Genomic DNA, 10,896 nt, shown 5'->3' with positions numbered 1-10,896 from the left:
AGGGCCCCCAGATCCTCCACAGGGCCCCCAGATCCTCCACAGGGACCCCAGATCCTCCAGATCCTCCACAGAGCCCTGAGATCCTCCACAGAGTCCCCAGATCCTCCACAGCTCCACAGAGCCCCCAGATCCTCCACAGAGACGCTGAGATCCACCACAGCTCCAGAGCCCCGAGATTCTCCAGACCCCCAAGATCCACCACAGCTCTACAGAGCCCTGAGATCCACCACAGCTCCAGAGCCCCGAGATTCTCCAGAGCCCCAAGATCCACTACAGCTCTACAGACCCCCAAGATCCTCCACAGCTCCACAGTGCACCTGAGATCCTCCAAAGCCCCAGAGCCCCAAGACCCTCCCCACAGAGCACCTGAGATCCTCCACAGCCCCAGAGCCCCGAGATCCTCCACAGCTCCACAGAGCCCCGAGGTGAAGGGCACACGGGGCTCGTTTGTTGCTAGCCCAGGGAAGTCCCTCCCCAGAGCAACCACAACGCTCTGCTCTTGAGCACACACATGGGGTGGTGAGGAGAGCCCAGCTGTGTTCACTCTCAGTGCATGACACTCCCCCTTCCTCCTCAGTGCACAGAACAGAAACTTAAATTCTATCTATCTATCTATCTATCTATCTATCTATCTATCTATCTATCTCCTTCCGCAACTGTTTGCCAAAAGGGAAAACCTGGAAAAGAGGCCCCTGTTTGCCAGGTTCCTTACCTAGATGTTGAAGGTCCTTCTCCTTGTAAAGACGAGTCACCCTCTCCAGCAGCTCCCACTTCTCACAGCAGCCTTTGTAGTTGACGAAGTTGCGAGCGAGAATCTCCTTCAGCTGCCGCACGGAGAGCGCGCTGATGTCCCCGACGCTCCTCAGGTCAGAGAGAGAAGCCTTCCTCCCCTGCACCAGGTTATCCTCCGAGTCCGTGGACTGCAAGGAACGAAGGTGGAATGATTCTTGTCCTCAGCATCTAGCACTACACCTTAAATCTGCTTTCAAAACGTGTGCTGCCAGGAATTCACTTTCCGGTGCACGTATAACGGATTACTCTGAATTCCTCCATCTATAAGGAACAGAAGTCCCAGGATGTAAACAAATAACTTCTATTATGACAGTGTCCAAGTGACACCAGTTCTTTCTATATGTGGACAAGATGATGCCAAAAAATAAAGAGGTTGACTGGGTCTGCTGGTGGTCAGGCTGAATTCCTGTCTGGCAGTAATGACTCTGTGACAGTGAATACAGCCTACAACACCTGGTCTTCCTGGTCACCTCATTCCAGGACACACAAACCTGGGTCTCCTCCTCCACTGGTGCTTCTGCTGCATTCTCACCTCCTGTCACAGCAGCTGGGCTTGGAGGCACGTAACCATTTGCCTGGAAGAGGAAATAAAGCTTTCAACACCACCAAACCTCCCTGTGTGCATAAACTCAGTAGTTCAGCATAACTCAAGCCCTCCAGAAGGGAACGGTGAGGTTACACTTGCAGGAGGGATTTCTTAAAAAAACCTTCACTTTGAAAATAAATAAACAAACAAACTTTAAAGAAGTAAAATTTTTGAAACTGAAATGCAGCATCTGACCCTTTAAAGCCCCATTTTCTTTAAAGCCTGACAGAGCACTTGCAGAGTAGGATCCCAGGTGTTGTTCTTGTGAGGCTGGATCAGGAGGAGGACAGATGAAATGTGTGTAGAGCTGCACACAGATGTCTGTAATCCTTCACCAGAGCACTGCAGTGTGACCCCCCAGCTCTGCTGGCACAGCAAGGCTCTGTACAAGGCTCCTCTGCCATACAGCACAAAGTCTACAGGTCATCTTCCAAGTACCCACACAGAGGCAGCTCCTCAGGTGGGTTCTGGACTGGACCAAGGAGCTACCACGTGAAGGAGCAGCAGTGATGAGGCTGGAGAATGAGCAGGGGCAGGTGCTTTGAGCACTTCACAGAAAAGCACTGCAGTGTCATTCTCACCATCGTGTCCCAGTTGTCCTCTGAGGTTTCCCTATTGACTAAGGAGGTTGTGCTGTTACCATCCTGCTTATCTAAGTGGTGACTTGTTAATATTTACAAAGCAAAAGAATAACACTAATAAGGAAAGAGCCTGAACTGGAGCAGGGTGTGAGGCAAGAAGCTGGAATGTGTCATGGGGCAGTAAGGGAAGAGAGCAGAGCTGAATTTGCTGATAAAAACTGGAATGTCCAGAAAACCAGAGAATGAACAAGCCATTTAATGATTTTTACAAAACTGTCCCTCCAGGAAAACTCCTCTTTTGTACTGGAGAGGTCTGCTGAGGAGGCAGGAGGTACATATGCTTCCACAGCTCTGCTCCACAGGAGCTAAACACTGTTCCCTTTGTGACAGGATGAGGAGCAGATGTCAGACACTGAGTAAACTTCCCACAGCAGATAGCAGGAAGACAAACAAAGCAAAGTCAATAAAAAAAAATAATTAAGTTCAAATGCCCTGGCCAAGGTTTGTCAGAACCACAGGATCCATCATCACGACTTACCAACAGACTCAAGTCTTGTCTTCTGTTGAGTGCAGGAGACACCAAAGACCTCACCTGGCTCACAACTGCCTCTCTCATCAGTGCCAGTTCCAGAACTGCTCTAAACCCTGCTTGCTGTCTCACGGGCAGACTGCAGAGCAGGGGTACCCATGTCACACCCCACACAGGTCTGTGCACCAGCACAGCCACACCCACCAGAGGAACCCGTCCAGGAGGATCTCGTGGCAACTGCAAGTGTGCAGCAGAGCACCAGGGAAAACATCCCAAAGCAGTGATGGTGTTCTCCAAGTGAACGTTCAATCTATGCAGCACTGCCCACCACATTAAACTCCACTGGTGTGGGAAGGGAAGAGCCCATCAAAGCTGGTGACAGCAAGTCTGTTCTCCACAGCAAGCCAGTGTAACATAACTCCTCTTAGTTTCCTAGTTATTCTCTAAGAAAGTGTAAGATCCTCACTTCAATCTTAAAAACAAGACTGAGAAGAGCATGTGTAAAATGCAACTGAAGTGTTTTGTCATCTGCTCCAAACAGAAGCCTCTTTGCTTTTTAAGGAGGCATCTTTAACATGAAACCTTTCTGGCACATTATCTACTTGGAAAACCTCATGCAACACCTTAGTAATTAATGCAGAAATAAAGATGAGTGAGCTTGCAAAAGGTGCTTCTGGCAGTACCTGTTCATGTTCCTGAGCTAGTGAGCTCAAGATGGGATCTGCAGACACTGGAGACTCATCAAGTGAGGTAGAAGATGCTGTGCTGGTCGGTGGGAGAATTACAAAGTCTTGCTGTCCAGAGGCACTCGTATTAAATGGGTTTGTTCTTATCTGATCTTCCTGGGTAATGACAGGCTGCTGGCCAATTATCAGAAACACCAGGTCCTCCTTTTCACGACACAGCTCTGTGGAGACCTCGTGGAGTGCCAGATAGTCCCTCAGATCCTTCACCTTCATCTTTATCAGCTCCTCCCTCTGGAAGGCCGTGGCTCGGAAGCGCTGGCAGAGGTGGCACAGGGGGGGACCAGCCTCAGGCTGGCTCGAGCAGGACGTGCAGAAGTTCTTCTTACAGTCCAAGCAGACGTTCTGGTAAAGAGAAGGGAAGGGAATCAAACCTCCCCACCACGACCTGCACCCCCCAACGGCAGGCAGGGCTCCCCAACCACCTGCAGGCCAAAGCAGCTTCTGCTCAACCACCACCAAAACCTAATGTATGAAAAAGTGCCAACTGTGTGACTCGTGCCTGGATGAGGAAAAGGATTGATCCCAGGAGCAGATCACTGGATCCCTCCCAGCTGCTGGAAAAGCACTATTCACACTCCATCTCCCCAGAATGGAATATTATATTCTTAGGCAATTCCCTCAAATGACAGGAGTTTATTGCACCTTATTCTGGACCTGCTCATCCAGTTGAAGCCCCAGATGAAATGAGGAGATCTCTCTGAGACTCTCCAGTCCATCACAGGTAGCAGTGCATTGTTTATCAAACAATGACAGATGGCTCCACACATTAGGAGAACTCTGGCATTGGAGGGAGCTACTTAAAAACACTTCTCTAATTTCAGAAACTTAGTACTTGCTATGATTTGACACGACCATCACCCCAGTTTTTCCTCTCTAATTTGCTGCAGTCACTAAAAGGATCTTTTTAGGCAAAGGAAACAGCGAGGCCTTACAGTGTCTGACAGACATATATTTAGGCAACAAAAATAGCCAGCTTATTTTGAAAAGAACAGGCAGGCTGTGTGCCAGTTAGGTGCTAGACAAAGTGTTGGAAGTTTTGGGAACGTTAGGCCCCAGATGTTTCAAAACTTTACAGATTAAATTCTGTTTAATGTTTATATCTCATTCTGTTCTGGTCTTGTCACTCAGGGCTCGACTTTCAGAAGCTCCAAGCACTCCCAGTCCATGGTGAATTCTGCAGAAACTTGTCTGTTCAACACTTTGGAAAGTCAAATTCTACATTTTCCAATAGGAATAGCAGCAGAACAGCCACATTATGTGTCTTTTAAAAAGTCCTGAGGGAAGAAAGAACTGGTTTCAGTGCTGGTTAAAAATGCTAATTCACAGTCTCAGAGAAGATGAGCAGCTCTGTGCAGTCCTGACATCCCTACTCTCCAGAGCTACGTGAGGAAAAAGACACATGTGAAGTTGGAAAAGCAACAAACACAAGCTCAGGGACAAAAAAAATAGTTTCATAAATTGCTTTTAGTGATTGAAGAACATTTTTAACTTCACAGCTCAAAGAAAGCAGACGTGTCTCATGTTTTAAAAGGTGTGACCACACCACATAAGCCCCTTCTGATCCCCTTTCCAGCCTGGCAGCCCCCTTGCCCCACACCCCCCCTTACAATTATAACTGGCAGGCTTCTCATTTAGACCCTCTGATAGACTCCTAATGACAGGCAGTGGAAAGAATCACAATTTCCTGCCTTAGAGTTTTAAGACGTAAAAATTTCTACCACAAAGAGAACCTCTGGTCATGCAAACATGAAACCTCATCACAAAACTGCTGTTTGAGGGGCTGCCAAGTAAAAGTGACTTTCAATCACAAACCAAGACAGGAAGGGCAATTTCCACATACCATTCAGCTTTGAGAAGTTCTTCTTAACCTGATCATTATAAAAACCATTTGTATGGGACTGACTTTCTTCACTCTACGATTGCCAAGAGCAACCCAGTTTCTTGGGAAATTTGCAGGGCAGAGACAGGAACTTCTGGCTGTGCAGGTGTCTAGGGCAGGGGAACAAACCCTCCACAAAGGCAGAGTAAGGGAAAATAACCCCACTGACAACCCCTTCCCTCTCTCAGCCACCCATCTCTGACAGGGGAGCCATCAAAAGAACAGAGGGAGGAAAAAAAACCTAATTAAACCTTGCCCATAAACTACAATCCTGCTTTGCTGTGGCACAGGGACCCCCCCTGTGCCCCACAGATGCCATTCTGGCTCCAGAGGGAACCACTGCATGGCTGAGGACCTTCCAGCCAGAACCCCCCCAGTTCTCACACCTTTAGGTAGCCCAGCACAAGGGCTGCAGTATCCAACATGGTTTTTTCACAAGCAATTAACAGTAATAACAGGAGTCTGCCTTAGTTATCAAACGATACATTTGAGAAGTCAAAATAAAACCAGGTGTGTCTCTGGTTTATCAGTTCACTGCGTGGATTCCAGTTCAGAGGAGGAAAAAAAAATCCCCCAGCCTGTCTCTGAGCATCAAGGGTGTAAACAAGCACAGGAACTGTTTGTCACCTCTCACTATTAAACAGCTTTTTGCAGCTTTGATAGATTTGTTGAACTCTGACTGAAAGGGCAAGGATTGAAGACACCAGTCCCTTCAGAAGGATGAGTTTCCAGTGTTGCTGTAAATTAAAACCTGCATCCAGGATAAAGATCAAGAGATGCCAACATTCAGGCTTTCACTATGGCTACTGTTATTGAGGGGGTTTTAAATCTTGCACTCTAGTTTGCCAAGAGCTCTGTCTGTAAGTCCTCAGGGAAAAGCATCTTCCTGAAGATGTCAGCCAATTTAAGGCACTGAAATGAGAAAACAGGGGAGGGAGGGAGGGACAACAATCTGACACAGCCACCCAGAGTGCCTGCCACAGCCTGCTATCAGCAGAGTGCTTGGTTAGAAGATTCTGTGGAATCTGTTTGCTGCAGAAAACCAAGATAAAAAAAAAAATCATCTAAGAGAAGGAAAACATTTTTTTTTAATTGTATTTTTGCTACCACATTTAAATTTATATCTTTTAAAGATGGATCCAAGAGTTACTTAAAAGCACCCAAACGTCCCCTACCCTCATCCTTTTAGTAGGTGCTGTTATATGCCAGTTAACATACAACTATGACAAAAGATTGAGTACTTAAGATACCATCATTCTGCTTTTGGGGGGTTTTATTTGTAGGTTTGGGGTTTTTTTAAAGCAATCTAGGTTAATCCTGTGGCCACCAGTGTGGAAGGAACTAATTTTTATCTATTGTATTTCAGTAAAAGCATTAACTGGACACTACAGTTCAAAGGTATTGCCCCTCCTAGGGCAGAAAGCAGAGTTTTGCATGATCTCATGGCAACAGTTAAATGTCATACACTTCCCAGTCCATATCAACAGCATGAGGAATTAACGTGGCTTAAGAACCTGTCAGTGTTTCCTAAGTTGTGTGTTCAGCTCTCTCCTGGAGCCCCAGGACTGGTGAACCATCTAAGAGACCTCCCTGCACTGAGCTTTGCCACCTGGAGCCACCAGCCAGCCCCAGAGATGACTGCTCAGGAGCTGTGGTGGCAGGGGGAAGGCTCAGGAGCCCCTTCCCCAGGCAGAACAAACCTCAGGCTGCACCCAGTGGCAGCAGCTGAGGCTCCAGCACAGGCTGTACTCTGCTGCCCCAGTTACACCCACAGCTCCAGCAGGAACGTGGGAAGTCTGCTGGGGGCAGAAACCTCTGAAACTGCTCCAGCAGAGCCCCCACAAACTGCACACCAGAGCTGGACCCAGCCCCCCCCAGGCAGTACTGCTGACCCTCAGACCAGACACTGCTTTACAGACAGCTGATAGCAGCAGCTGCATTTTGGAAGATACTGAGAAAAATGGGAATATGGTTCTAACACTGCTACTATATAGCCCATACTTCACTGGGGGAATTGTTTTCATATCAAAAGCAGAACCATCTACATCCACTATTTGCTGCTACACAGACTAGTCAGCACTGGATCCAGAAGTCCTTCCACAAGTGTTTGTGAAGACACATCCCATCAAGGAGAGCATTGAAGACAACTCCATCCAGAGTCACACCCAGCTCACCCAGAACCTTCCTCCCATCAGAAAAGTCTAAGCATACTTACACACCCAAAATACATTACCATATATACCCCACCCCCAAAATCTACTACCAAGATGGACATTTCTAGTGGTTTCTGGTACAACACTTCTCAGTGCAAAAATGCACCAATGTTCTGTGAGCAGAAAGCTCATGTAGGAATAAAAAGGTGTAAGAAAGACCAATTTGTGACTTTCCCCATCTCATCTAAAAGGGCTGTGGCCAAAATTTACCACAATTAAGTTCTCACATTCTTAAGCTGAGTAACATGCCACATATAGAAGAGGCTTCTTGAGCCACAGAGTGTTACTAAACAGCTTTCCCCACTAAAACATTTCCCAAGCAGCATGAGAGGAACCGCCAGGCCCAATTAATGTCCCAGGCAGCGTTTGATGACTAATTAAAAGTCTTGTGGCAACAATTATCTGGGGACCTAGATGCTCAGGCTAATGCTCCTTTAGATGATGACAAGCAGTTGGGTTTTCAGCACCTGGGAGAGCCAGGTCTCCTGGAGGTTACCACACCTCTACTCCTCCTTAGCCATGCCTGCTAACTGCAGAAGGATTAAAGGCAGGAAGCAAAGCTGAGCTGTTCCTCTGGGGTAGCTCCTCCACAGAGGGCTCCGAGGTGCACGCTCCCATTTCTCCCCAGGCTCTTTGGGGTCTCGGGGTGCCAGGAGGGGTCCCCAAACTCACCTTGCCCACGGAGCTGTGGAGGGGCACCCCGCAGGCGGCGCAGCTCTGCTCGGGGGTGCTGGGAGAGGGGTGGGAGCTGTACCCAGGGTTGGAGTAGGCTCGGGCTGCGCCCGGCGCCGGCGCCTGCATCTCCTCGGGTGAGCCATCCAGGCAGAACCAGTTGCAGCAGCCTGCCCACATAGTCACTGGAAGAGGAAAAGGTACACCTGAGACAGGGCTCGGGGAGTGAGGTCAGACAGAGTGAGGGCAAAGCATAACTCAACTTCCCACCAGCAGTTCAGCTCTGACGGCGTGTTGGTAAGTTCGGATCTGTCCTCTGATTTCCAAGCACGTGCACAAACCACACCCCCAGCCCAGCCTTTGCTGAGAAAGGACAAATAAAGTTCAGGATTGTTATTACTGGAATTTATTACAGCTAAGAGATTACAGTGAAGATAAGTTTTGTGTTCAGTTGGCTGTGTAAGACTCCATGCTCATGTTGCTGTAAGAGGCTGTATCTATTCCACGTAAGCCATAATACACTGGCTTTATTTTTTTTCCATCAGGAGAAGCAAAGAGAATCTCAAACACATATTATTTAAATAAAACCAGCAGCAAGATCACAGATGGCTATTCATCAGTTTTATTCCAAATCCCTCTACAGATTTACAGCTCTAAAAAGATAACAGACAAGGACAGTGGAGCAACTAATTCCAGACACGCCTGTTCTCAGCTGAATTTGCAGCATTATGAGCCTAAATCATCACATAGTGAGTCAGCAACACAAGAAAAATCAAATATCAGCTTCCAGAAACTTACTTGGGGAAACAATCACACCTGAGACACAAACCTCTAGAATCCTGGGATTTATTTGCAAGTCAAATGATGATACATACACACTTACCTACAATCCCAACAGTCTGCTGCAAAATGCACAGTTTTGGAGTCTTCTCAGACCACCCGTGCAGCAGCACTCCAGAAACACACTGCTGTTAACTCACTTTGGGGAGTTTACAGAGAAATGTGAATTCATCTGGGCATCCAGTTTCTAGAGCACACCCCATGTGTCATCCCTTACTGATAAACAGGATACAAACTGCCTCCTCTGCACCTCTGCATGCACGCTGGAGTTCCTGGACTGTGTTTCTTTTAGGTCTTAAAAATCAGGTCCAGCACTGAGAGTGTTCAGTAACTGCTCAATTCAATAAACTTCTGGAAGGAAACTGCCTCTCAGCCACACAGCCAGCTCAGTTCTTTCACCTCAGCAAGCACGGCCACTGTCAAACTCCACGTTCCCCAGGGAAAGGGGCTGGTGTGAGTCCTAAAGGTTATTTGGTATCATATACTCACATCCTGTTCTGTTGATTCACGATTTTCTTTGAGCTGTGTTAAGTCTTTTGGGTTGAGGGACTCGAATTGGGAAGCTTTTGCAGCCTGGTGCTGTTCCAGCATCTGCAGCTTCAGTGGCATCTTTAATCCTGTCAGAATGTAGCTGAGAGGGGCTGGTCAGGGGCACTGCTGTGCCTGCAGTGGACACGTGCCTTTCAGAACCCACAGTGCTGAGCTTACCGACCAGCTCACCCCGCAGGCTCAGCACCTTTGAATGTTTAAGGGGAAATCCACAGATCCCTGACATGAGAAACAATCCTCAGCGTGACCGAGGTGCTGTAGCACAACTGGCACTTAGACTGGCACCTCCATCTCAATGAACACCCAGAGAGAAGTGTCCCATGGACAGAAACAGCCCCCCAGCCGTTTGTGGGAGCTCTGCCCTGCGAGCAAAACACACACTGTACACATCACACCCCAAAGGAACAACAGCTCCTCCTTTCTGCACAGTAACTCTCGAGCTATCGGTCCCACTCAGAAGTTAACACATCCTTTCTGGTGCAAAAATAATTCCTGGTTTACGTTTTGCTGTTTGGAGGCTTTAATTTGCTCCTAGGGACTGGAAATCAAAGCAACACGAAAGCTGCAGAGGCAAACAAGCACCCCCAGCCTCTGCAGCCCTGGAGAACAGCAGCCACAGGGAAGTTCTCTTCCTCTTCCAAGGACCCCTGCAAAGGGAAGGCCACCCACGATAGCAGAATACACAAACACTACTGCCTGCCTCGAAACTTTGTTTTCTTAAAGAAAAAAAAAGCCCACTAATTCACTCTGGAACATTGCAACATGTCAAACATGGGGAAGAAAAACAGAAGGGAGTGAACAAACCAGGGCAAAATAAGACAGAACTCAGCATTCAGCTGGAGTGGCAGCTTGGTGCAATTGCCAGGGAAGGAAAAGGTTGACAAAAGGCTCACATGTTAGCTTGGAAGAGCCTTAATCCTGGTCAGCTACAAAAGCATGGAAGGGAAACATCCATAAACAAATAACCAGGGCTGTCCTCTGGTCTCTAACTAACATTTTCCTGGAGGTGTGTCCCAGCTACAGGAGGCAGGACCTGGAGACAGCACTCAGGTGTCCTCCTCCAGCCTGCAGCAGCACATGGCAGCTTTAAAAGAGCTCTACACCGAGGTGTGAATTTAAGGTGGGGCTTGTGCAGCACTTAAACCACCAGTGATGCTCCAGAGAGGCCTTTGTGCTGCTGGCACAGCACGGGGCAGCTCCCAGCTCCTCGGGGCCACCAGCCTGGAGCTTGGGCTGCTCTGGGAGGAGCTCACGACTGTCCCCACCTCTGCCCATCACACTCTGCATCCCAGTCACAGAATCATGGAATCATTTTGGTTGGAAAAGACTTTTAAGCTCATCAAGTCCAACCATAACCTAACGCTACCCAAGCCCACCACTAACCCCTGTACAGATGAGGTGCTGAGGGACACCTTTTAAACCCCTCCAGAGATGGGGACTCCACCACCCCCCTGGGCAGCCCATTCCAATGCTTCATAACCCTTTCCATTGAGAAGTTTTCTTAACATC

The 10,896-nt window shown here is 48.1% G+C and overlaps 1 protein-coding gene across 1 annotated transcript in view; it reads right to left on the bottom strand.

Moving 5' to 3' along the window:
- RFFL (ring finger and FYVE-like domain containing E3 ubiquitin protein ligase) overlaps positions 1 to 8,178 on the bottom strand; it is a 10,166-nt gene extending 1,988 nt beyond the window's left edge. Inside the window, exons 1-4 of the mRNA XM_008947583.1 lie at positions 7,999 to 8,178; positions 3,172 to 3,576; positions 1,284 to 1,367; positions 713 to 920 (exon numbers count right to left, since the gene is read on the bottom strand). Coding sequence (XP_008945831.1) covers positions 713 to 920; positions 1,284 to 1,367; positions 3,172 to 3,576; positions 7,999 to 8,178 — 877 coding nt within the window. The remainder of the gene's footprint in view (positions 1 to 712; positions 921 to 1,283; positions 1,368 to 3,171; positions 3,577 to 7,998) is intronic.
- Positions 8,179 to 10,896: the final 2,718 nt, after the last annotated feature.

The sequence above is a fragment of the Merops nubicus genome, unplaced genomic scaffold, assembly GCF_000691845.1.
Source record: "Merops nubicus isolate BGI_N331 unplaced genomic scaffold, ASM69184v1 scaffold5389, whole genome shotgun sequence".
NCBI classification, from domain to species: Eukaryota; Metazoa; Chordata; class Aves; order Coraciiformes; family Meropidae; genus Merops; species Merops nubicus.
The sequence above is the reverse complement of the archived record's forward strand: the minus strand, read 5'-3'. Positions and strand labels throughout refer to the sequence as shown.